We start from the raw sequence: 27,145 nt of genomic DNA, 5'->3' as shown, positions 1-27,145 counted from the left end.
GTTCCCGGTTCGTCCTGCGGCGGCGCTGTGACTAACCCTAACCCTCCTCTTGTTTCCGGTTGACTGAGAGCTGGACGAAGCCGCATGAGCAGCAGCAGGAGGAGGAAAATAAAGTGAAACAGAACTAGAGGAAACGGCGGAGACAGGAGGAGAGAAGAGAGAGCGAGAGGCCGAAGGAGGAAAGAAGAGAGAGCGAGAGGCCGAAGGAGGAAAGATGAACCAGCTGGAGCGGTAAGAGCCGCGCTGAGGCGGAGGAATACCGCAGAACGGCCGGTGAACCACCGCGGAGCTAACGGCTAACAGCTAGCATCACAGTCTAAACCTATGGTCTAACTACTGGGAAGCTAACGGCTAACAGCTAGCATCACAGTCTAAAGCTATGGTCTAAACTACTGGGAAGCTAACGGCTAACAGCTAGCATCACAGTCTAAAGCTATGGTCTAAACTACCGAGGAGCTAACGGCCAACAACTAGCATCACAGTCTAAACCTATGGTCTAACTACTGGGAAGCTAACGGCTAACAGCTAGCATCACAGTCTAAAGCTATGGTCTAAACTACCGAGGAGCTAACGGCCAACAACTAGCATCACAGTCTCTAAAGCTATGGTCTAAACCAGTGGTTCTCAAACTTTTTACACCGAGTACCACCCCAGAAAATACTTGCCTCCCCAAGTACCACCAAGTCGGGGGGGGGGGGGGGGGGGGGGGGGCAGTGGTGTGTATCCTAACATTAGAAAGCTGTCTTAAAGATCATATTCATATATTCATATGTAAGAAATGACTCATATTTCACCCAAAAACCTGCTCTTTCATCTTATACAAGTTACTTAATTTAAACTTAAACGGTATCAATACAAGTCAAAATTTAGGCTTGAAAAAAATATATTAGTTTCTGACCTAAAAAAAAATGTTTTTGAGCTGTAAAACCTACACACTGACACAGCCATGTAAATTCACATGCAATGTCAGGGAGGGAGTGGGTATTGAGCACATTTACACTGTTATCCCTTATTGGTGAAAGTGATGCTGTTACAACCATCCCCAGTCTTCCCTAATAATAATAATAATTAGCCTACTAATTACTAATTATAATGGCGGTATACAATGATACGTCGTTTCATTTTTCAGCTCATACACGTTTGTTTTCAGTCGGGTCCAAAAGCCACAGCACTGACAGAGCGTCATGTTTCCATGACGACTGGCCAGAAAAGATTAGCAGTGCCTCATGTTTATATGACCCCCCAGGGTTCGACAATAACGGTTGCCCGATTGCCCGGGGCAAGTAAAAATTACCGGCGGGCAGGTAGAACCTGCGCGGACTTGCCCGGTCGGGCAAGCACCGACTCAGATTTTATTATTTTTTATTTTCGGACTTTTTATGCATTTATTTTGAAAGGACAGCTGGAGAGAGACGGGGGTAGAGGGAGAGAGTGAGAGGGGGGGGGGAGGGGGGGGGTTGACACGGAGCAAAGGCACTGTCAGGTGGGATCGAGCTGGGTCGCTGCAGCGGGTGCTCTACCAGGTGAGATAGGCTGTACGTCGCTCGCGGCTCGCCGTATTTAATCAGGGATTTCACCGAGCGTTTCACTGACGGTGAGCGGCATGACGCTGCTTCATTAACGCCGCCGCTGTTTCAGACTCGGGGCAGACGCACGCAGCAACAGTCACCTGTTACCGTTTAGTTACCATACCGACGAGCTAACGGGTCCTTTTTAGGCTATGATCCTGTTGTCAATAAACACACGTGGAGACGGCGCTTCAACCAGGTGTGTGAAACATGCGGCCCGCGGGCCAAAACCGGCCCAACAGTGGGTCCAATCCGGCCCTCAGCAAGTGTGAAAATTTTAAATTGCACATATTTTTATCAAGAAATTTCAGGTGGTTCATAATATGTTTTGTAAAAGGATAGTTCATTAACTGTAAACATCTTAATAATGTACTAAAACAGAGGAAAAATAAAAAATTTAAAATATATCTATAGGCTATCATGCATTACTGGTTAGGCCTACTTGAGATCAAATTGTGCTGTTTGTTACCCCTGAACTAAATTGAGTTTGACACACATGATTGGCTGTTTGCCTGTCACTGTTGTTTCAATGTCCCACATCCTTGAGTTTTACAGGGGCAACTCAATAAACTAGAGTAACAAGTCTAGGCTATTTCCAGTAGTTCAAGTCAAATGGCCCCAACCAAGTACTGAGAGCATATAGATGGACATGAACATTTTCATATTAAAAATTATTTTTTAAATTGGTCTTTTCTAATATATATATATATTTTTTAGATACTGCAGTAATACTGAAGCTAAATTGTCCACTGCAGCATGTGAATGCAATGAAAAGTATAAAATCTGATTGGAGGAGCCAGCTATCTGTTAAAATGTTGTCCAGGTTAATGTTTTTAGCCATTAAAAGGCCCTTCAGTTCAAGATTTCAACTGTGATCGGGCATTAAACAGGTGGCTCACCTGTTCAGATAGGGCATGGAGGGTGTAACTGCTACTGGTCAAATAATGTGAAATAGCAGTTAATTTTACATGTCTGCAATGATTGCCATTTAAATGCAATTATAGATAATAATAAATACTGCTTTCTGAAGAAAGAAGTGTTGTGTAGTGTTGTGTATAGTCAACAGGAAGGATTTTAGTAAGATATAAGTCATGAGCGAAAGTATGCACCACACAACCAGAAAAAAAAACCTAGGCAGGGCAAGTAAGAATTTAGATGGGGCAAGTAGATTTGAAAAGTACTTGCCCGACAGGGCAAGTACGAAAAAACCTTAACGTCGGACCCTGCCCCCGATCGTAAAAATAAAACTCTGAGAAGTAACACTAAACTTTAACATCAAAGACACACGTACGCAGTGCACAAGTACGCAGGTTATTTGAAGCGCTGCTCAACGAGCCGCTCCAGTTGGAATGTAGCCGAGCTAACGGAGCTAATGGAGCTAACGGCTAACAGCTAGCATCACAGTCTAAAGCTATGGTCTAAACTACTGGGAAGCTAACGGCTAACAGCTAGAATCACAGTCTAAAGCTATGGTCTAAACTACCGAGGAGCTAACGGCCAACAACTAGCATCACAGTCTAAAGCTATGGTCTAAACTGCTGGGAAGCTAACAGCTAGCATCACAGTCTAAAGCTATGGTCTAAACTACCGAGGAGCTAACGGCTAACAGCTAGCATCACAGTCTAAAGCTATGGTCTAAACTACTGGGAAGCTAACAGCTAGCATCACAGTCTAAAGCTATGGTCTAAACTACCGAGGAGCTAACGGCTAACAGCTAGCATCACAGTCTGATTCACACTGTTAAACACAGCAGAGATTACTATTACTACGGTATTACCGTTACTATTACTATTACTATGCTGGTAAACTACCGAGGAGCTAACGGCTAACAGCTAGCGTCACAGTCTGATTCACACTGTTAAACACAGCAGAGATTACTATTACTACGGTATTACCGTTACTATTACTATTACTATGCTGGTAAACTACCGAGGAGCTAACGGCAACAGCTAGCGTCACAGTCTAAAGCTATGGTCTAAACTACTCGGAAGCTAACAGCTAGCATCACAGTCTAAAGCTATGGTCTAAACTACTGGGAAGCTAACGGCTAACAGCTAGCATCACAGTCTAAAGCTATGGTCTAAACTACCAAGGAGCTAACGGCCAACAACTAGCATCACAGTCTAAAGCTATGGTCTAAACTGCTGGGAAGCTAACAGCTACAATCACAGTCTAAAGCTATGGACTAAACTACCGAGGAGCTAACGGCTAACAGCTAGCATCACAGTCTAAAGCTATGGTCTAAACTGCTGGGAAGCTAACAGCTACAATCACAGTCTAAAGCTATGGACTAAACTACAGAGGAGCTAACGGCTAACAGCTAGCATCACAGTCTAAAGCTATGGTCTAAACTGCTGGGAAGCTAACAGCTACAATCACAGTCTAAAGCTATGGACTAAACTACCGAGGAGCTAACGGCTAACAGCTAGCATCACAGTCTAAAGCTATGGTCTAAACTACTGGGAAGCTAACAGCTAGCATCACAGTCTAAAGCTATGGTCTAAACTACTGGGAAGCTAACAGCTAGCATCACAGTCTAAAGCTATGGTCTAAACTACCGAGGAGCTAACGGCTAACAGCTAGCGTCACAGTCTAAAGCTATGGTCTAAACTACTGGGAAGCTAACAGCTAGCATCACAGTCTAAAGCTATGGTCTAAACTACCGAGGAGCTAACGGCTAACAGCTAGCATCACAGTCTAAAGCTATGGTCTAAACTACTGGGAAGCTAACAGCTAGCATCACAGTCTAAAGCTATGGTCTAAACTACCGAGGAGCTAACGGCTAACAGCTAGCATCACAGTCTGATTCACACTGTTAAACACGGCAGAGATTACTAGGTACTGGTACTACTACTACTGCTCAGGTTGTGTTTGTAGACTCTGATCAATAACAGTATTGATGATTATTGATATGTTGTGTCTGTAGACTCTGATCAATAACAGTATTGATCAGGTATTGATTATTGATCTGTTGTGTCTGTAGACTCTGATCAATAACAGTATTGATGATTATTGATATGTTGTGTCTGTAGACTCTGATCAATAACAGTATTGATCAGGTATTGATTATTGATCTGTTGTGTCTGTAGACTCTGATCAATAACAGTATTGATCTGTTGTGTCTGTGGACTCGGATCAATAACAGTATTGATCAGGTATTGATTATTGATCTGTTGTGTCTGTAGACTCGGATCAATAACAGTATTGATATGTTGTGTCTGTAGACTCTGATCAATAACAGTATTGATCAGGTATTGATTATTGATCTGTTGTGTCTGTAGACTCTGATCAATAACAGTATTGATCTGTTGTGTCTGTAGACCCGGATCAATAACAGTATTGATCAGGTATTGATTATTGATCTGTTGTGTCTGTAGACTCGGATCAATAACAGTATTGATCAGGTATTGATTATTGTTGTTGTGTTTCAGGCTCGAGGACCAGGAGTTAGAGTGTTGCCTTGACGACAATGATGGGACCAACAACAACAACAACAACAACCTACGCAAGGTTTGACTGTTTACCACCTGTCTGTCTCTCTACCTACCTGTCTGTGGGGGGGGGCGGAGCGGATCGATCGTCGCGGGGGGGGGACGCACCGCGCCGTATTAAGTTTTGCTTTCAACACGTGCTGCTGTTATGCATGCGCGCTTCTCTGTGCTGTGCATGTGTGTGGGAGGATGCGGCCATCGTCCGACGGGGGGGGCGGCGGCCATCGTCCGACGGGGGGCGTGGGCGGCGGCCATCGTCCGACGGGGGGGGTGGGGGGGGGGGGGGGCGGCGGCGAATATCGCTACATTCTTTTCTTTTTTTAAGAAGTTAGTTTAGGCGGCAGCTCTTTCCTGTTAAGGCGGCAGCTCTTTCCTGTTAAGGCGGCAGCTCTTTGTTGTTAAGGCGGCGGCTCTTTCCTGTTAAGGCGGCGGCTCTTTCCTGTTAAGGCGGCGGCTCTTTCCTGTTAAGGCGGCGGCTCTTTCCTGTTAAGGCGGCAGCTCTTTCCTGTTAAGGCGGCTGTTAGCCGTTAGCTCCGCGGCTGCCTTAACAGGAAAGAGCTGCGGGAAACCCTGCTGTCTCTCTACCTGTCTGTCTGTCTCTCTGACCACCTGTCTGTCTCTCTCTAACCACCTGTCTGTCTCTCTGACCACCTGTCTGTCTCTCTGACCACCTGTCTGTCTCTCTGACCACCTGTCTGTCTCTCTGACCACCTGTCTGTCTCTCTCTAACCACCTGTCTGTCTCTCTGACCACCTGTCTGTCTCTCTCTAACCACCTGTCTGTCTCTCTGACCACCTGTCTGTCTCTCTCTAACCACCTGTCTGTCTCTCTCTAACCACCTGTCTGTCTCTCTGACCACCTGTCTGTCTCTCTCTAACCACCTGTCTGTCTCTCTGACCACCTGTCTGTCTCTCTCTAACCACCTGTCTGTCTCTCTAACCACCTGTCTGTCTCTCTAACCACCTGTCTGTCTCTCTAACCACCTGTCTGTCTCTCTCTAACCACCTGTCTGTCTCTCTAACCACCTGTCTGTCTCTCTCTAACCACCTGTCTGTCTCTCTAACCACCTGTCTGTCTCTCTCTAACCACCTGTCTGTCTCTCTAACCACCTGTCTGTCTCTCTCTAACCACCTGTCTGTCTCTCTAACCACCTGTCTGTCTCTCTAACCACCTGTCTGTCTCTCTGACCACCTGTCTGTCTCTCTGACCACCTGTCTGTCTCTCTCTAACCACCTGTCTGTCTCTCTGACCACCTGTCTGTCTCTCTAACCACCTGTCTGTCTCTCTCTAACCACCTGTCTGTCTCTCTCTAACCACCTGTCTGTCTCTCTGACCACCTGTCTGTCTCTCTCTAACCACCTGTCTGTCTCTCTGACCACCTGTCTGTCTCTCCAGATGAGTCCTGGAGCAGGAGAACATCCTCTGCAGTACAACTACACCTGTCTGTCTCTCTGACCACCTGTCTGTCCCTCTCTGACCACCTGTCTGTCTCTCTGACCACCTGTCTGTCTCTCTAACCACCTGTCTGTCTCTCTCTAACCACCTGTCTGTCTCTCTGACCACCTGTCTGTCTCTCTGACCACCTGTCTGTCTCTCTGACCACCTGTCTGTCTCTCTGACCACCTGTCTGTCTCTCTGACCACCTGTCTGTCTCTACCTGTCTGTCTCTCTGACCACCTGTCTGTCTCTCTGACCACCTGTCTGTCTCTCTAACCACCTGTCTGTCTCTCTGACCACCTGTCTGTCTCTCTGACCACCTGTCTGTCTCTACCTGTCTGTCTCTCTGACCACCTGTCTGTCTCTCTGACCACCTGTCTGTCTCTCCAGATGAGTCCCGGAGCAGGAGAACATCCTCTGCAGTACAACTACACCTGTCTGTCTCTCTGACCACCTGTCTGTCTCTCTGACCACCTGTCTGTCTCTCTGACCACCTGTCTGTCTCTACCTGTCTGTCTCTCTGACCACCTGTCTGTCTCTCTGACCACCTGTCTGTCTCTCTAACCACCTGTCTGTCTCTCTGACCACCTGTCTGTCTCTCTGACCACCTGTCTGTCTCTACCTGTCTGTCTCTCTGACCACCTGTCTGTCTCTCTGACCACCTGTCTGTCTCTCCAGATGAGTCCCGGAGCAGGAGAACATCCTCTGCAGTACAACTACACCTGTCTGTCTCTCTGACCACCTGTCTGTCTCTCTAGATGAGTCCCGGAGCAGGAGAACATCCTCTGCAGTACAACTACACGTTCTGGTACAGCAGGAGAACTCCCAGTCGACCGGCCAGTTCCCAGAGCTACGAGCAGAACATCCGGCAGATCGGCACCGTCGCCTCGGTAACCACACGGAGACACACACACACAGACACACACACACACACACAGACACACACGCTGACGGTATCCGTGTGTGTGCAGGTGGAGCAGTTCTGGAGGTTCTACAGTCACCTGGTTCGACCCGGAGAGCTGAGCGGTCACAGCGACTTCCACCTGTTCAAGGAGGGAATCAAACCCATGTGGGAGGTAACGTTGCTGCTGCCGCCGCTGCGTTACCACGGCAACAGCACTGTAGTAACAGAGTATATATAACAGAGTAACAGCAGTGTAATACCCCCCCCCCCCCCCCCTCCACCAGGACGACTCGAACCGCAGCGGAGGGAAGTGGATCATCCGGCTGAGGAAAGGACTCGCCAGCCGCTTCTGGGAAAACATCATCCTGGCCATGTTGGGAGAGCAGTTCATGGTGGGAGAGGAGATCTGTGGAGCAGTGGTGTCGATACGCTTCCAGGTACTACTACTACTACTGCTGGAGTACTACTGTAATACTACTGTAGTACTACTGTAATACTACTACTATAACTACTACTATAACTACTGTTAGTAGGCTACTACAGCAGCTACTATAGCTACTAGTGTTAGTTCTGCTGTAAAACATCATCCTGGCCATGTTGGGAGAGCAGTTCATGGTGGGAGAGGAGATCTGTGGAGCAGTGGTGTCGATACGCTTCCAGGTACTACTGCTACTACTGCTACTACTATTACTATAACTACTACTACTACTACTGTAACTACTACTACAGCAGCTACTGTAACTACTACTACAGCAGCTACTATAACTACTAGTGTTAGTTCTGCTGTAAAACATCATCCTGGCCATGTTGGGAGAGCAGTTCATGGTGGGAGAGGAGATCTGTGGAGCAGTGGTGTCGATACGCTTCCAGGTACTACTGCTACTGTAATACTAGTGTAATACTACTGTAGTACTACTGTAATACTACTGTAGTACTACTATAACTACTACTGTTAGTACTACAGCAGCTACTGTAACTAGTGTTAGTTCTGCTGTAAAACATCATCCTGGCCATGTTGGGAGAGCAGTTCATGGTGGGAGAGGAGATCTGTGGAGCAGTGGTGTCGATACGCTTCCAGGTACTACTACTACTGTACTACTAGTGTTAGTACTACTGTAATACTACTATAACTACTACTATAACTACTGTTAGTAGGCTACTACAGCAGCTACTGTAGCTACTGCTGTTAGTTCTGCTGTAAAACATCATCCTGGCCATGTTGGGAGAGCAGTTCATGGTGGGAGAGGAGATCTGTGGAGCAGTGGTGTCGATACGCTTCCAGGTACTACTACTACTGTAATACTAGTGTTAGTACTACTGTAATACTACTGTAATACTACTATAACTACTACAGCAGCTACTGTAACTAGTAGTGTTAGTTCTGCTGTAAAACATCATCCTGGCCATGTTGGGAGAGCAGTTCATGGTGGGAGAGGAGATCTGTGGAGCTGTGGTGTCGATACGCTTCCAGGTACTACTACTACTACTATAACTACTACTGTTAGTACTACAGCAGCTACTGTAACTACTACTACTACTACTGTAGTACTAGTGTTAGTACTACAGTAGTACTACTATAACTACTACGGTTAGTTCTGCTGTTGGGAGAGCAGCAGCAGCAGCAGCAGCAGCACACTAACTAATGCTGCTGATACAGCTGTTAGATTTCATCACTGAGACCAACATTTATCTCCTAGAAATACTTTAACCAGCCGGTGGTAAACCTCTAAAAACCTGCAGGTAAGTTAATTAGCGATGGTTTTCTCCCCCGGGATGAGGACGGAGGTTGGCCGGCCGAGCAGCTCAGCAGACCGGCTGCTGTCTCTGTGATGTCCCGGTCGCTGCAGAGCTTCACTTCTCTGAAAAACATCGGAGCAAACTTCTAAACAGCCGTCGTTTGGATAAACTGGCCGTAGATTTGGGATCTAAACAGTTACTTTATATACTTTAAAACATATTACAACTTAATAAAGTTACATAATAACAGCGCTAGAGCGGGAAATAAAACATATTACAACTTAATAAAGTTACATAATAACAGCGCTAGAGCGGGAAATAAAACATATTAAAACTTAATAAAGTTACATAATAACAGCGCTAGAGCGGGAAATAAAACATATTAAAACTTAATAAAGTTACATAATAACAGCACTAGAGCGGGAAATAAAACTTAATAAAGTTACATAATAACAGCGCTAGAGCGGGAAATAAAACATATTACAACTTAATAAAGTTACATAATAACAGCGTTAGAGCGAGAAATAAAACATATTACAACTTAATAAAGTTACATAATAACAGCGCTAGAGCGGTGAAATAAAACATATTAAAACTTAATAAAGTTACATAATAACAGCGCTAGAGCGGGAAATAAAACATATTAAAACTTAATAAAGTTACATAATAACAGCACTAGAGCAGGAAATAAAACATATTAAAACTTAATAAAGTTACATAATAACAGCGTTAGAGCAGGAAATAAAACATATTAAAACTTAATAAAGTTACATAATAACAGCACTAGAGCGGGAAATAAAACATATTAAAACTTAATAAAGTTACGTAATAACAGCGCTAGAGCGGGAAATAAAACATATTAAAACTTAATAAAGTTACATAATAACAGCACTAGAGCGGGAAATAAAACATATTAAAACTTAATAAAGTTACATAATAACAGCGTTAGAGCAGGAAATAAAACATATTAAAACTTAATAAAGTTACATAATAACAGCACTAGAGCGGGAAATAAAACATATTAAAACTTAATAAAGTTACATAATAACAGCGCTACAGCAGGAAATAAAACATATTAAAACTTAATAAAGTTACATAATAACAGGAAATAACCTGTCTGTCTCACCTGTCTGTCTGTCTGTCTCACCTACCTGTCTGCCTGTCTCACCTGTCTCACCTGTCTCTACCTGTCTGTCTCTACCTACCTACCTACCTACCTACCTGTCTGTCTGTCAGGAGGACATCTTGTCCATCTGGAACCGAACGTCCAACGACCTGTCTCACCTGTCTCACCTGTCTCACCTGTCTGTCTCTCACCTGTCTGTCTCTCACCTGTCTGTCTCACCTGTCTCACCTGTCTGTCTGTCTCTACCTACCTGTCTGTCTGTCAGGAGGACATCTTGTCCATCTGGAACCGAACGTCCAACGACCAGACGACGACGTCGAGGATCAGAGACACTCTGAGACGAGTCCTGAACCTTCCAGCCAACACCATCATGGAGTACAAGACGCACAACGACAGCCTCAGGTACCGCCGTTACCACGGTTACCACGGTTACCACGGTTACCACGGTTACCACCGTTACCACCGTTACCACGGTTACCACCGTTACCACCGTTACCACCGTTACCACTGATACCACCGTTACCACCGTTACCACCGTTACCACTGATACTGCTGTACTTCACTCCAATAAGCAGAGTTTATTCTTGACCTGACTCCTCATATTTAAGCAACATATCCCTCCAGGCCGCGGTCTCTGCTCATTCTACCACTCTAAGGGGCTAATGCTAAGCTAACAGTGGTCTCTGCTCATTCTACCACTCTAAGGGGCTAATGCTAAGCTAACAGTGGTCTCTGCTCATTCTACCACTAAGGGGCTAATGCTAAGCTAACAGTGGTCTCTGCTCATTCTACCACTCTAAGGGGCTAATGCTAAGCTAACAGTGGTCTCTGCTCATTCTACCACTCTAAAGGGCTAATGCTAAGCTAACAGTGGTCTCTGCTCATTCTACCACTCTAAGGGGCTAATGCTAAGCTAACAGTGGTCTCTGCTCATTCTACCACTCTAAAGGGCTAATGCTAAGCTAACAGTGGTCTCTGCTCATTCTACCACTCTAAGGGGCTAATGCTAAGCTAACAGTGGTCTCTGCTCATTCTACCACTCTAAGGGGCTAATGCTAAGCTAACAGTGGTCTCTGCTCATTCTACCACTCTAAGGGGCTAAAGGCTAAGCTAACAGTGGTCTCTGCTCATTCTACCACTCTAAGGGGCTAAAGGCTAATGCTAAGCTAACAGTGGTCTCTGCTCATTCTACCACTCTAAGGGGCTAAAGGCTAATGCTAAGCTAACAGTGGTCTATGCTCATTCTACCACTCTAAGGGGCTAAAGGCTAATGCTAAGCTAACAGTGGTCTCTGCTCATTCTACCACTCCAAGGGGCTAAAGGCTAATGCTAAGCTAACAGTGGTCTCTGCTCATTCTACCACTGTAAGGGGCTAATGCTAAGCTAACAGTGGTCTCTGCTCATTCTACCACTAAGGGGCTAATGCTAAGCTAACAGTGGTCTCTGCTCATTCTACCACTCTAAGGGGCTAATGCTAAGCTAACAGTGGTCTCTGCTCATTCTACCACTAAGGGGCTAATGCTAAGCTAACAGTGGTCTCTGCTCATTCTACCACTAAGGGGCTAATGCTAAGCTAACAGTGGTCTCTGCTCATTCTACCACTCTAAGGGGCTAATGCTAAGCTAACAGTGGTCTCTGCTCATTCTACCACTAAGGGGCTAATGCTAAGCTAACAGTGGTCTCTGCTCATTCTACCACTCTAAGGGGCTAATGCTAAGCTAACAGTGGTCTCTGCTCATTCTACCACTAAGGGGCTAATGCTAAGCTAACAGTGGTCTCTGCTCATTCTACCACTATAAGGGGCTAATGCTAAGCTAACAGTGGTCTCTGCTCATTCTACCACTCTAAGGGGCTAATGCTAAGCTAACAGTGGTCTCTGCTCATTCTACCACTCTAAGGGGCTAATGCTAAGCTAACAGTGGTCTCTGCTCATTCTACCACTCTAAGGGGCTAATGCTAAGCTAACAGTGGTCTCTGCTCATTCTACCACTCTAAGGGGCTAATGCTAAGCTAACAGTGGTCTCTGCTCATTCTACCACTCTAAGGGGCTAATGCTAAGCTAACAGTGGTCTCTGCTCATTCTACCACTCTAAGGGGCTAATGCTAAGCTAACAGTGGTCTCTGCTCATTCTACCACTCTAAGGGGCTAATGCTAAGCTAACAGTGGTCTCTGCTCATTCTACCACTCTAAGGGGCTAATGCTAAGCTAACAGTGGTCTCTGCTCATTCTACCACTCTAAGGGGCTAATGCTAAGCTAACAGTGGTCTCTGCTCATTCTACCACTAAGGGGCTAATGCTAAGCTAACAGTGGTCTCTGCTCATTCTACCACTCTAAGGGGCTAATGCTAAGCTAACAGTGGTCTCTGCTCATTCTACCACTCTAAAGGGCTAATGCTAAGCTAACAGTGGTCTCTGCTCATTCTACCACTCTAAGGGGCTAATGCTAAGCTAACAGTGGTCTCTGCTCATTCTACCACTCTAAAGGGCTAATGCTAAGCTAACAGTGGTCTCTGCTCATTCTACCACTCTAAGGGGCTAATGCTAAGCTAACAGTGGTCTCTGCTCATTCTACCACTCTAAGGGGCTAATGCTAAGCTAACAGTGGTCTCTGCTCATTCTACCACTCTAAGGGGCTAAAGGCTAAGCTAACAGTGGTCTCTGCTCATTCTACCACTCTAAGGGGCTAAAGGCTAATGCTAAGCTAACAGTGGTCTCTGCTCATTCTACCACTCTAAGGGGCTAAAGGCTAATGCTAAGCTAACAGTGGTCTATGCTCATTCTACCACTCTAAGGGGCTAAAGGCTAATGCTAAGCTAACAGTGGTCTCTGCTCATTCTACCACTCCAAGGGGCTAAAGGCTAATGCTAAGCTAACAGTGGTCTCTGCTCATTCTACCACTGTAAGGGGCTAATGCTAAGCTAACAGTGGTCTCTGCTCATTCTACCACTAAGGGGCTAATGCTAAGCTAACAGTGGTCTCTGCTCATTCTACCACTCTAAGGGGCTAATGCTAAGCTAACAGTGGTCTCTGCTCATTCTACCACTAAGGGGCTAATGCTAAGCTAACAGTGGTCTCTGCTCATTCTACCACTAAGGGGCTAATGCTAAGCTAACAGTGGTCTCTGCTCATTCTACCACTCTAAGGGGCTAATGCTAAGCTAACAGTGGTCTCTGCTCATTCTACCACTAAGGGGCTAATGCTAAGCTAACAGTGGTCTCTGCTCATTCTACCACTCTAAGGGGCTAATGCTAAGCTAACAGTGGTCTCTGCTCATTCTACCACTAAGGGGCTAATGCTAAGCTAACAGTGGTCTCTGCTCATTCTACCACTATAAGGGGCTAATGCTAAGCTAACAGTGGTCTCTGCTCATTCTACCACTCTAAGGGGCTAATGCTAAGCTAACAGTGGTCTCTGCTCATTCTACCACTCTAAGGGGCTAATGCTAAGCTAACAGTGGTCTCTGCTCATTCTACCACTCTAAGGGGCTAATGCTAAGCTAACAGTGGTCTCTGCTCATTCTACCACTCTAAGGGGCTAATGCTAAGCTAACAGTGGTCTCTGCTCATTCTACCACTCTAAGGGGCTAATGCTAAGCTAACAGTGGTCTCTGCTCATTCTACCACTCTAAGGGGCTAATGCTAAGCTAACAGTGGTCTCTGCTCATTCTACCACTCTAAGGGGCTAATGCTAAGCTAACAGTGGTCTCTGCTCATTCTACCACTCTAAGGGGCTAATGCTAAGCTAACAGTGGTCTCTGCTCATTCTACCACTCTAAGGGGCTAATGCTAAGCTAACAGTGGTCTCTGCTCATTCTACCACTCTAAGGGGCTAATGCTAAGCTAACAGTGGTCTCTGCTCATTCTACCACTCTAAGGGGCTAATGCTAAGCTAACAGTGGTCTCTGCTCATTCTACCACTCTAAGGGGCTAATGCTAAGCTAACAGTGGTCTCTGCTCATTCTACCACTCTAAGGGGCTAATGCTAAGCTAACAGTGGTCTCTGCTCATTCTACCACTCTAAGGGGCTAATGCTAAGCTAACAGTGGTAGAATGAGCAGAGACCACTGTTAGCTTAGCATTAGCCTTTAGCCAGTTAGAGTGGTAGAATGAGCATAGACCACTGTTAGCTTAGCATTAGCCTTTAGCCCCTTAGAGTGGTAGAATGAGCATAGACCACTGTTAGCTTAGCATTAGCCTTTAGCCAGTTAGAGTGGTAGAATGAGCATAGACCACTGTTAGCTTAGCATTAGCCTTTAGCCCCTTAGAGTGGTAGAATGAGCATAGACCACTGTTAGCTTAGCATTAGCCTTTAGCCAGTTAGAGTGGTAGAATGAGCATAGACCACTGTTAGCTTAGCATTAGCCTTTAGCCAGTTAGAGTGGTAGAATGAGCATAGACCACTGTTAGCTTAGCATTAGCCTTTAGCCAGTTAGAGTGGTAGAATGAGCATAGACCACGGCCTGGAGGGATATGTTGCTTTTATAAACAATGACAATATGGAAGAGGACATGTAGTTTTATTCAACCAGAATAAAAAGCTGTTCCCAGCTGTCCAGGCGTTAGCTCCAAGTAGCTCTGTCACTGCTCAGTCCCCTCTACCATTGTTAACCCTCTGGAGGTCAAAGTTCACCTTAAACATGTCAATTACACTACTTTACTATTTGGCTACGGACTGCAACAGTAGTAGTAGCAACTTTAGCAATGACCGCACCATAACAAACAGCGCAGTATACGGATCCACTATCCACGATAAGCCACTTACCCATCAACAGTACAAACAGGGTCCCATCCCATAATACGAGGCACCAAACATCTGTTAGCTTAGCCTGGTTTCTATTGAAAAGAGACGAAAACAACTCACCCACTCTCCTCCAGTTATACGCTATGCAGCAACTTTCTGTGTCCAGCATAGAGTCCAGGCACTGACAACACACGTCTGAGGCCGACTGGCAGCACAAACATCTGGTTTCAGCACAAACATCTGGTTTCAGCACTAACATCTGGTTTCAGCACAAACATCTGGTTTCAGCACAAACATCTGGTTTCAGCACTAACATCTGGTTTCAGCACTAACATCTGGTTTCAGCACTAACATCTGGTTTGTCAGTCTAGTCACTGCCTGTCGGTGGGTGCTGAAACCAGATGTTTGTGCTGAAACCGGATGTTTGTGCTGAAACCAGATGTTTGTGCTGAAACCAGATGTTTGTGCTGAAACCAGATGTTTGTGCTGCCAGTCGGCCTCGGCTGTGTGTTGTCAGTGTGTCGACCCAGAAGCAGCTCAGTGATGCTCATGCTGTGTGTGTCTGTGTGTGTTTGTGTTTCAGGGACAACTCCAGCTTCAGAAACACAAAGATTTCTCTCTGAAGACGCCGTCAGCTCCTCGGACCAATCAGGACACAGATTGGCTACTTGAAGAGTGCGTGTGCGTGCGTGCGTGTATGTGTGTGTGCATGTATGTGTGTATGTGTGCGTGCATGCGTGTGTATGTGTGCGTGCATGCGTGTGTATGTGTGCGTGCATGCGTGTGTGCATGTATGTGTGTTTGTGTGCGTGTCTGTGTGTGTGTTTTGACAATGGACCAATAAACTGACTGAACCAAAGTTGTTTCATTCTTTTATTACTGTGTGTGTGTGTGTGTGTGTGTGTGTGTGTGTGTGTGTGTGTGTGTGTGTGTGTGCGCTTGTGTGTGTGTGTGTGTGTGTGTGTGTGTGTGTGTGCTTGTGTGCGTAGTCATGACAACTGAAACCAGTGAAGTGAACAGTTCAGGTGAGTTGAACTCACTGTGACATCATCACTGATCAAATTAAAGTCTTAATGAACTCCTGATGACATCACTGGTTTCAGGACAAGTCACCACTACAACATCTAGCTCAGTGTGTGTGTGTGTGTGTGTGTGTGTGTGTGTGTGTGTGTGTGTGTGTGTGTGTGTGTGTCCCTGTGTGTGTGAGTCAGTCCCTCTGTGTGTGTGTGTGTGTGTGTGTGAGTCTGTCCCTCTGTGTGTGTGTGTGTGTGTCCCTCTGTGTGTGTGTGTGTGACCCTCTGTGTGTGTGTGTGTGAGTCTGTCCCTCTGTGTGTGTCCCTGTGTGTGTGACCCATCTGGCACCGGCCCACCACCCCGGTCCTTACGGTCCGTTAATCCGGTCTAATCCTTCCTCTATTCCTGGCCCCAGACCAGCTGGGACTGTGATCCCTGAGCCTGGACCTAATCCAGACCGGATTACCAGGGTTAGGGGTGAGGAACCAAGGAGAGGGACCAAGGAACCGAGCTAAGGAACCGAGCAGAGGAAACCCCAAACTGATGGAGCGATGGAGCGAGGACCCTCTACTTCCATGTTTCCCACATTCTCTGTTGTAACCTGTGTCCTTGTCTGTAACAACATCTCTGTCCTGGGTGATGATCCCTCCTCTGTTGCTCACCCTGAGCTTTCTCCTGGTTTTCCCTGTTAAAAGGGTTTTCCATGGAGTTTTTCCTCAGTGGATGTGAGGGTCTAAGGACAGAGGATGTTGTTATGATGGGATGTAAAGCCTTTTGAGACAAACTGGTGGTAGAAACAGGCTATACTAATAAAAGTACCTTGCCTTGCCTTGCCTACTTAAATAGCCTGTTATTACTGATAGTAGTGTTACTTAAATAGCCTGTTATTACTGATAGTAGTGTTTAGCTACTTAAATAGCCTGTTATTACTGCTAGTAGTGTTTAGCTACTACTTAAATAGCCTGTTATTACTGCTAGTAGTGTTTAGCTACTACTTAAATAGCCTGTTATTACTGATAGTAGTGTTTAGCTACTTAAATAGCCTGTTATTACTGCTAGTAGTGTTTAGCTACTACTTAAATAGCCTTTTATTACTGCTAGTAGTGTTTAGCTACTTAAATAGTCTGTTATTACTGCTAGTAGTGTTTAGCTACTTAAATAGCCTGTTATTACTGATAGTAGTGTTTAGCTACTTAAATAGCCTGTTATTACTGATAGTAGTGTTTAGCTACTTAAATAGCCTGTTATTACTGCTAGTAGTGTTTAGCTACTACTTAAATAGCCTTTTATTACTGCTAGTAGTGTTTAGCTACTACTTAAATAGCCTGTTATTACTGCTAGTAGTGTTTAGCTACTACTTAAATAGCCTTTTATTACTGCTAGTAGTGTTTAGCTACTTAAATAGTCTGTTATTACTGCTAGTAGTGTTTAGCTACTTAAATAGCCTGTTATTACTGCTAGTAGTGTTTAGCTACTTAAATAGTCTGTTATTACTGCTAGTAGTGTTTAGCTACTTAAATAGCCTGTTATTACTGCTAGTAGTGTTTAGCTACTACTTAAATAGCCTTTTATTACTGCTAGTAGTGTTTAGCTACTTAAATAGTCTGTTATTACTGCTAGTAGTGTTTAGCTACTTAAATAGCCTGTTATTACTGCTAGTAGTGTTTAGCTACTTAAATAGCCTGTTATTACTGCTAGTAGTGTTTAGCTACTTAAATAGTCTGTTATTACTGCTAGTAGTGTTTAGCTACTTAAAGGAGCATTATCGCAAATACAGCAGTAATAGCATAAAATAAGCTGACATATGTAAAAGATGGGTCGGGGGGAGCCATAACTAAATTTACAAAAAAAAATCGCCAACAGTATAGTGTCCGTGGGGCAAATGCAGCATTTGTCTTTGTTATGATCCAAGCCGGCCCGGCGCTTGCTGCGTTAAAATGCACTCGGAACTCGCAAATCAGACCTCCGAGCCGGACAAATATGCAACAGTAAGTAATGTAGCAGTGTTAGGGTGCTCACAGTCACTGAATCGCTGGTAGAACACTTTGTCTCCACGTCCCTGTGTCTTTCTTCAGCTGTCCTCTCAGCGTTATTAAGGAGGAGGACGTTTCAGTTGTTGTTGTCGTTGTTGTGGTTGTGCGCGACGTAGAGCTGCCGCTTCCACTAGCGAGTTTTCTTTTTCCCGCGATTGCACGTTCATTCAGCCTGGCGAGGGAGGAGGAGGGGGGAGGGAGAAGGAGGGGGGGCGGGGGGGGGACTAAACGAGGCTGCTCTCTCTCTCTGACAGCTGCCCACTTGTTTATATCTGATAAGCTCCGCCTGGCTCCATCTAGTGGCCGAATTTTGCGATAATACTCCTTTAAATAGCCTTTTATTACTGCTAGTAGTGTTTAGCTACTTAAATAGTCTGTTATTACTGCTAGTAGTGTTTAGCTACTTAAATAGCCTTTTATTACTGCTAGTAGTGTTTAGCTACTTAAATAGTCTGTTATTACTGCTAGTAGTGTTTAGCTACTTAAATAGCCTTTTATTACTGCTAGTAGTGTTTAGCTACTTAAATAGTCTGTTATTACTGCCAGTAGTGTTTAGCTACTTAAATAGCCTGTTATTACTGCTAGTAGTGTTTAGCTACTTAAATAGCCTGTTATTACTGATAGTAGTGTTTAGCTACTTAAATAGCCTGTTATTACTGCTAGTAGTGTTTAGCTACTTAAATAGCCTGTTATTACTGCTAGTAGTGTTTAGCTACTTAAATAGCCTGTTATTACTGATAGTAGTGTTTAGCTACTTAAATAGCCTGTTATTACTGCTAGTAGTGTTTAGCTACTTAAATAGCCTTTTATTACTGCTAGTAGTGTTTAGCTACTTAAATAGCCTGTTATTACTGATAGTAGTGTTTAGCTACTACTTAAATAGCCTGTTATTACTGCTAGTAGTGTTTAGCTACTACTTAAATAGCCTTTTATTACTGCTAGTAGTGTTTAGCTACTTAAATAGTCTGTTATTACTGCTAGTAGTGTTTAGCTACTTAAATAGTCTGTTATTACTGCTAGTAGTGTTTAGCTACTACTTAAATAGCCTTTTATTACTGCTAGTAGTGTTTAGCTACTTAAATAGCCTATTGTATAAAATTGTGTTTTATATTTAACTGGTCTTATAGTGCCATGTGCCAAAGGTGCCGTTTTCCAGACTATAAAGCCGCGTTTCCACAACATGGCACCGACTCGACTTGAGCACTATTTTTTTAGTTCCTGCTCAGCCGCGTTTCCAAAACGGCTGAAGCAGAACTAAATGTACTAAAATGTGACGTGTCAACACTGCAGACCGCTGATTGGTCAGAGAATCGTCACCAGCGGCCGCGGGTCATCAGATATCACCACATTTCAATAAATAAATGTTTTAAAAAGGTATACGTGATGGAGAAGACGACAGCACACCTTTATCTCAAGATGGACATCTTCTCAACAAGACGGGGCCCTGCAAGCAAATATGTGAACCTGCCAATGTAAACATTAACAAACTATGCTATCTCAGAACTGTCTAAGTGTGATTTAAAAGAATGTCAGAAACAGTCCAGTGACTGACTGTTTGCCAAACTGTTTTTCTTTGACTGTTCAGTTTATACATTTCACAAATAACATTGGAATTTTCTTTTTCATATGTACCGTAAAACACCAAATAAGGGCCCGGGCGTTTATTTGCTTAAATCGCTCAAATCAACAGCCGTTTATTTGGGACCTGCGTTTATTAATAGTGTTCAACCTGGACCTCCTTCTGGGGAAAGAGGCTTCACTCTGTGGCAGCAGGCGGCGGTGGAATGATACGTGCGTTTCTCAAGGCATTACTGTAAATACGGCCGGGGCAGAGTAGCGGACTCGTTCTCGGTCTCGCTGACCTCTGCGGTCCAGGGGCCTCATTTATCATTGTGGATACACCTTTTTTTACGCCATTTTCCCCTCGTTTTGTGCGTACGCACTTTTCTCCGCCAAATTTGGGATCTATCAAGCCAAAACCTGACGGGGAAAAGTGCGGACATTTACACCCATTTTGACCCTGGCGTACGCCTTTTTTGAGGAACAGGAGGAATTGGCGACACCGTTGCTGAGTCAGAGAACTGCAGTGTGAGAGGGAGAGAGGAGCGGAGTACATTTAGAAGAGCACAGAGGATTTTTTAAAGTAATTGTGGTAGTGGTGGACCGTTGATGCTGGCAATCCAACCCGCTCTATAATAACACTAGGCTTTATGTTAATTGATAAACAGAGCGCATTGTGGATTTTGCTTTTGTGATTAGGCTGTGTGACGTCCGACAAGGATCAAACCATCCAAGTTTAAAAACACACCGGCAGCAGCACACACTGATCTGCAGCTACTGAGACTGTTATTATTCTGTCACCTGAGTTAACGAGGTGCACGTGTGTTTGGAGCTGACGAGAGGATAAAGAGTGAGACAACGCGGCCCTGAGGAGGAACTGTGAAGGAAAATTACCTACAGTAAACCGAGTCCAGTAGCCTAGAGCTGTAACTGTGTAGTGGAAAGGCGTGCAAAGTAATGGTAACTATCGTCCTGCTTCCTACATTGTTTTAACATCTAGGTAAAAAAAAAATATATATATTTTTTTTTTTTTCTGGGATAAACGGGCAGATTACATAAGATTCTTCTTCTTTCTGCTCCCTTTTGTTGAGATTTGGGAGGTTTTTGTTTTTATTGTAGCTTATTAAAATGCAAGATCATTTTTCTGACTGATTTATTGCCAGTGTATCTGCTTTCGGAGAAGCGGAGAAGTTCCACTTCTTTCCCCGTCCTCCGCCGGTTGTCTCCGTCACTTTGTTGTCACAAAAGTTGCTGCGCCACAGAGAGCACATGGCTAATTAAATATGCACGTGCTGACCATATATAGTTGTATATAGGCGTTCCGGGGGCGGAGTAAGAGGTGTGTTCACGTGTGCACCATTCTTGAGTCCTGTGTGATTTATTGCGGAGAGTTGTGCGTACGCACAGTTTGATTGATCTGAAAAAGGTGTAAATATTTAGGGTGTACGCCATTTTCGTCTTTTCGCCGTACGCAAATATTTAGTAGCAGTTTTACACCCTCTTTGATAAATGAGGCCCCTGGCCCGCACAGGTACCAGGAGACTGAGACCCCCCGTCATGTCGGTCCTCCGCCCGCCCTCTCTGATCCGCCGCAAGTTGCAAAAACCCTGCGGACGCCCAGTCTCTCCACTCCTCTCCCTCACTTCAGCACCTGTGTTGGCTCGCACCACCGTCCTTTTTTGTTGTTGTTGTTGATTGAATGAAGTAGGCCTATAACTACGGTAATAATGCAACGTATAGCCGAACTAAATACGCGTATGAGTAATCGGAGAACAGTAGGCTTAATTGGGACCGGCGGCAATTTGGGACTCTGCCATTATTTGAAGTTTTACGGTATGTAGGCTAACAGAAAAATGTGATATAAACTAAAAGGTATGTGGAAATACATATGAATACCAATAAAAACTTGGTTAAAAAAAAAAAAAACTAAGAATCTTGACATGGCCCATCATATCATCATTTACATATCATGCTGGAGCTTTACACTGCTGGTTTGTACCCTGAGCCCTGTGGTTTTCATCTTAAATATGAGAGGAGGCTGAACATCAGGTCTGTTCTCATGATACAAGTCATTGGTCCTGACGTGTGTTTCTCTTCTTTAACCTCCAGTCAGTGCCCCTGACCAAAGGCACTGGCTCATAATGTGGAGTTGGTCCCCGGGCGCTGCACCGCGGCTGCCCACTGCTCCTCAGGGATGGGTTAAATGCAGAGAAAGAATTTCACTGTACTAGCTGTATATGTGACAAATAAAGTAACTTTACCTATAACACATTCTACATCTCAGAGGCGACGTCTTTCAGACTTCCTTCGCCTTTCAGACGAGGCAGAGCTCAGTGGGAAACTTTAGGAGAGACACAGGCCGAAGGCACTGGGACACAACACCGGGGAGAAGCAGGTCCGTGCAGCTGTGCACCGCAAACGTGCACAGAAAAACAACCGTGTTGCATCAAATACATGCTGCTATGACTTTTGAGTTGGGAGCACATGACGCGCGTCTACTGTACATTGAAAAGGTTTGAACGCGCGCCAAAGAAGCTCTGAACGGCCCCCCCATGCATGATGCAACTCGGAAAACCCTGGGGCGGCCGCTCCCCAAACACTCAGCCCAGTGCTGGGGCTCACAGGCACACACAAACACTTTGAGCATGCTTACGTAAATGGTAAATGGTCTGTATTTATATAGCGCTTTTACTATACCTGAACGATACCCAAAGCGCTTTACAGTTCATCACATTCACACATTCACACACTGAACACACGTTCAGCCCGCGGGCCGCCTGCTGCCAACCCCTGCTGTAGAACTACACACTGTAGAACCACAGTGTGTAGTTCTACAGTGTGTAGTTCTACAGTGTAGAAGCTGACACAGTTGAGACTGACCCAACGGGGCCAGAACAGCTGATCCTGACTGATCCAGTACAGACCTCAGATAAACCACTGACTGAACACTCTGTGTGTGTGTGTGTGTGTGTGTGTGTGTGTGTGTGTGTGTGTGTGTGTGTGTGTGTGTGTGTGTGTGTGTGTGTGTGTGTGTGTGTGTGTGTGTGTGTGTCACACTGACATCTGAGCGAATTGTTTCAGTTTCTTTTCTGAAGGAAATAAAACTCCAGTTGCTGTTGATTGTTTATTGATTATTGGTTTGTGAGATTTTCTGTATTATATTTACACACACACACACACACACACACACACACACACACAGAGACACACACACAGAGACACACACACACACACACACACACAGAGTCATCCTCTCATTACAGACTCTAAACTGAAGCCAAAGATCCTCAAACAAGATTAACCCAACCTCTCTCTCTCTCTCTCTCTCTCTCTCTCTCTCTCTCTCTCTCTCTCTCCTTCTCTCTCTCTCTCTCTCTCTCTCTCTCCTTCTCTCTCTCTCTCTCTCTCTCTCTCTCTCTCTGTAATTCTCTCCATCTCTCGTTCGACCTGACATCAGCACTTTCTCGCAGTTCGTTTCAGGATTTTCTTCTGGTTGAAAATCAAGTTTTTAAAGGCAGATGAAGCTTTGAGACAAAGGTAAACACTGTGTGTGTGTGTGTGTGTGTGTGTGTGTGTGTGTGTGTGTGTGTGTGTGTGTGTGTGTGTGTGTGTGTGTGTGTGTGTGTTGTCTAACCTGTGGAATGTAGGAACCACAAAGCGTATGTGGTTCAACACCTGTTGCAGAGTTCATGTGTGTGTGATGTGTCATACGTGCAGCGCTTTAACTGTAAAAGTGCCTGTATCGTCGTTATTCGACTGTTGGCGGTAAATTAGTCGGTGGTCGTCGGCAGCAGCAGATCACAAACATGATGCTGATAAAATAATTGTTGTATTGAACTTTCCACAAAGAGTTTTAACAAGTATTTTCTTGTTCAAATCCATCTATGAATAATCTATGAAGACAAATTAATCTGTTTGGCAAGGCAAGGCAATTTTATTTGTATAGCCCGTTTTTACCACCAGTTTGTCTCAAAGGGTTTTACATCCCATCACAACAACATCTTCTGTCCTTAGACCCTCACATCCACTGAGGAAAAACTCCATGGAAAACCCTTTTAACAGGGAAAACCAGGAGAAAGCTCAGGGTGAGCAACAGAGGAGGGATCATCACCCAGGACAGAGATGTTGTTACAGACAAGAAAACAGTTTATGTCACAGAATGTGAGAAATATGGACATGTTAACAACAGCTGAAGGAGGAAGCTGCTGGTAGGGGGGGGGCAGAACCAGATGTGTCCCCAGCAGTCTAAGCCTATAGCAGCGTAGCTATAAATGGTTCAGAGCTACCTGAACCAGCCCTAACTAAAAGCCCTGTCATAAAGGAAGGTCTTAAGTCTGGACTTAAATGTAGTTAGAGTGTCTGCCTCTTTGACCCATGGAGAGAGCTGGTTCCACAGTAAAGGAGCCCGGTAACTGAAGGCTCTACCTCCCAGTCTGTTTTTAGAGATACTGGGAGTCACTAACAGACCTGCGTTCTGGGAGCGGAGTGCTCTGGTAGGACAGTAAGGAATGATTAGTTCTTTCAGATAGGATGGAGCTTTATCATTAAGAGCCTTATAAGTCAGCAGAAGGATTTTGAAGTCTATTCTAAATCCTACAGGAAGCCAGTGGAGAGAAGCTAAGGTGGGAGAGATGTGCTCTCTCTTCCTAACTCCTGTCAAAACTCTCGCTGCGGCATTCTGGACTAGCTGGAGACTCTTTAGAGAGTTTTTTTCATCCCACGTGTTGAGGCCTTATCTCTGCTGACTGAGCACTTTATTCTGTGACCTTGGTTTCAGCCTCATGCTCTTCTCCGGAAGTGTGCCATTTTCCTAGCCTTATTTAAAATGCTCCCATAGACTTTCATGCAATGTTGTGTGCCTTCTTCAATCCTTGCCTGGTGGCCATTCTATGTTAGCCTGACTCTCGCCAGACCCTTGTAGTTCCGCAAAGCTACGCTGAGCTCCACACAAGGGTCTGGGACTGCTCCATAGGCGATTCATTTCAGAAGGCGGGGCCTTGTAAAAAAATCTTGTATGTGATTGGATAAACCACTTGTCCGTTATCTTGAATGACGTGCTACTTCAGCCACTCACTGCGAGCCGCCATTGTTGTTTGACTCAAACAGTCGCTTCAGCGCTACGTCACACCTCAGAAAGTCCCGCCCGGCGATCCTGATTGGTTCATTATTTTTTGCTCCGGGGAAGAAGTTTGCATTGGCCTCGAGTCCAGACCCTTGTGTGAAGCTGAGCGTAGCGCCTCTGGTGGAGCTTTGCGGAACTACAAGGGTCTGGCGAGAGTCAGGCTAATTCTATGTAGCTGCAGGTGCATAAAACTCCTAGCTCAGCAGAAAGTGTTATAGGGTTATATATAGTTCACATCCATCCCCGTTCACCACTCACACCCTGCTCTCCTTCAGAACCTGTTGAAGTGTACACTCTCATCCATTAAGTGGTGCTAAAGAGCATGCTGTAATGTTTGGAGGTCAAATGATGGCAGTCAGCAGAGGTAATGCAGTGTTGAAATGAAACAACATAAGGACACAAAATAACTGTTCTTAACTATTCAAACCAACAGAAAACAACATTAAAATGTAGTATGGTTATTGTTGACTTGATCTCTAAAGGTGGCATAACTTTCTTTTCATTGGTCTTGTTGTTTTCAACCTTTTATGTCACTTTTCTTAAAAAAAAAATACCACAACACAGCCTAGAAGTGATAAATGCATGCACTAGTTTCTCAGCATCACTCTGGGAGAGGATATTCCTAATCTTAGTGATACTGCGCAGGTGGAAGAAGGCGGTCCTAGTCACATGTTTTATGTGGGAGCTAAAGGAAAGGTCCTGGTCAAGAATGACTCCAAGGTTCCTCGCAGTTGTTGGATATAGGCCGATAGTTGGCTAGGACATCTGGGTCAAGAGAAGGTTTTTTAAGTAAAGGGTTAATGACAGCCACCTTGAAGGCCTGTGGCACGTAGCCTGTGGCTAAGGAAAGATTGATTTGGTTCAGAAAAGAAATGTTAATTAAGGGAAAGACATCCTTAAGTAGTCTTGTCGGGACTGGATCCAGCAGACATGTGGCTGACTTGGAAGAAGTAATTACAGAAGTTAGGTCTGACAGGTCGATGGGAGAGAAGCTGTCCAAGTGTGTACCAAGTCTGGGAGGTGCTTCTATGGGTACCGTAATCTGTGCTCCATTACTGGCAATCTTCGTTCTAATATTAACTATCTTTTCGGTAAAGAAAGTTAGGACACGTTACCTTGACAACAACATGTTGTTGACTCCGGTCTGGGACCGATAATTTACCGTACTTTCAACACTCACAAGGTGTGTGAGGGGGATGGACTCAAAACAAACTGTTCCTGGATCAGATCTGATCAAATCATCATCATCAATAATCACAAACTGCACGTTAATACTGACAGTAAAATCTTCAACCAGTCACTGGCTCGGTCCATTGTCCCCCTCTGTCTGAAGTCCTCTGTCATAGTTCCACTGCCAAAAAAGCCTGAACGACTACCGGCCAGTAGCACTCACACCAATTGTTACAAAGTGCTTTGAGAAACTGGTGCGGAGGCACATTATTGCCAGCCTGCCACCGGCCCTGGACACACATCAGTTTGCCTACAGAGCAAATAGATCCACGGAGGATGCTATTGCTGCAGCTCTCCATGCTGCATTGGCCCATCTGGAGCAGCGGGGGAGCTATGCAAGGTTGCTCTTCGTGGACTACTCCTCAGCCTTTAACACCATCCTCCCCCGTCGACTGGTGTCCAAGCTGACAGATCTGGGTCTTTCAACATCCATCTGCTCCTGGATCCTGGACTTCCTGTCAGGTCGCTCCCAGAGGGTGAGAGTAGGCCCCCACACTTCAACAGCTGGCTCCCCACAGGGCTGTGTGCTGAGCCCCCTACTCTACACCCTCTACACTTACGATTGTGTCCCTGCCCACCCCAGCAATACCATCATAAAGTTTGCAGACGACACAATCGTGGTTGGACTCATCTCTGGGGGAGATGAGTCGGCCTACAGGGATGAGGTAGAGCGGCTGTGGGTGTGGTGCAGGGACAACAATCTGGTCTTCAACACCACCAAGACCAAGGAGCTGATCGTTGACTTCAGGAGGAACAAAACGGACATTCATCCACTCTACATAAATGGGGTCTGTGTGGAGAGGGCAACAACATTCAAGTTCCTGGGAGTTCAGATCACAGATAACTTGACCTGGAGCGACAACACCACAGAACTGGTGAGGAGGTCACAGCAGAGACTCTACTGCCTCTCCCAGAAGCTATTGTTGGCCTTCTACCACTGCTGCATCGAACGCTTGCTGACATACTGTCTGTGTGTGTGGTATGCCGGCTGCACAGTAGCAGAGAAGGTGGCGCTTCAGCGGGTCATAACCACTGCCCAGAAGATCGTCGGCTGCACTCTCCCCACTCTGAATGAACTGTATAGCTCCCGATGCCTCACAAAGGCAAAGAAAATCCTCAAAGACACAACACACCCTGGCCACTGTCGGTTTGAGCTACTCCCCTCTGGCAGGAGATACAGGAC

The 27,145-nt window shown here is 45.2% G+C and overlaps 1 protein-coding gene across 1 annotated transcript; it reads left to right on the top strand.

Moving 5' to 3' along the window:
* The first annotated feature begins 76 nt into the window (after positions 1-76).
* On the top strand, positions 77-15,757 carry eif4e2rs1 (eukaryotic translation initiation factor 4E family member 2 related sequence 1). Its single transcript, XM_083992819.1, has 7 exons — positions 77-231; positions 5,000-5,078; positions 7,255-7,386; positions 7,468-7,572; positions 7,685-7,837; positions 10,529-10,665; positions 15,587-15,757. Exons 1-7 carry the CDS (start codon positions 215-217, stop codon positions 15,624-15,626), a joined length of 663 nt encoding a protein of 220 aa, XP_083848945.1. The 5' UTR covers positions 77-214; the 3' UTR covers positions 15,627-15,757.
* The last annotated feature ends 11,388 nt before the right edge of the window (positions 15,758-27,145 follow it).

The sequence above is a fragment of the Trachurus trachurus genome (genome assembly GCF_905171665.1).
Source record: "Trachurus trachurus genome assembly, chromosome: 18".
NCBI lineage: Eukaryota > Metazoa > Chordata > Actinopteri > Carangiformes > Carangidae > Trachurus > Trachurus trachurus.
The sequence above is the reverse complement of the archived record's forward strand: the minus strand, read 5'-3'. Positions and strand labels throughout refer to the sequence as shown.

What these genes read in the sequence shown, in the direction of transcription:
- eif4e2rs1 (XM_083992819.1), top strand. An exon ending in ACAACAACAACCTACGCAAG is followed by an intron (nt 5,079 to 7,254) that starts GTTTGACTGTTT and finishes CTGTCTCTCTAG; the next exon opens with ATGAGTCCCGGAGCAGGAGA. An exon ending in GAATCAAACCCATGTGGGAG is followed by an intron (nt 7,573 to 7,684) that starts GTAACGTTGCTG and finishes CCCCTCCACCAG; the next exon opens with GACGACTCGAACCGCAGCGG.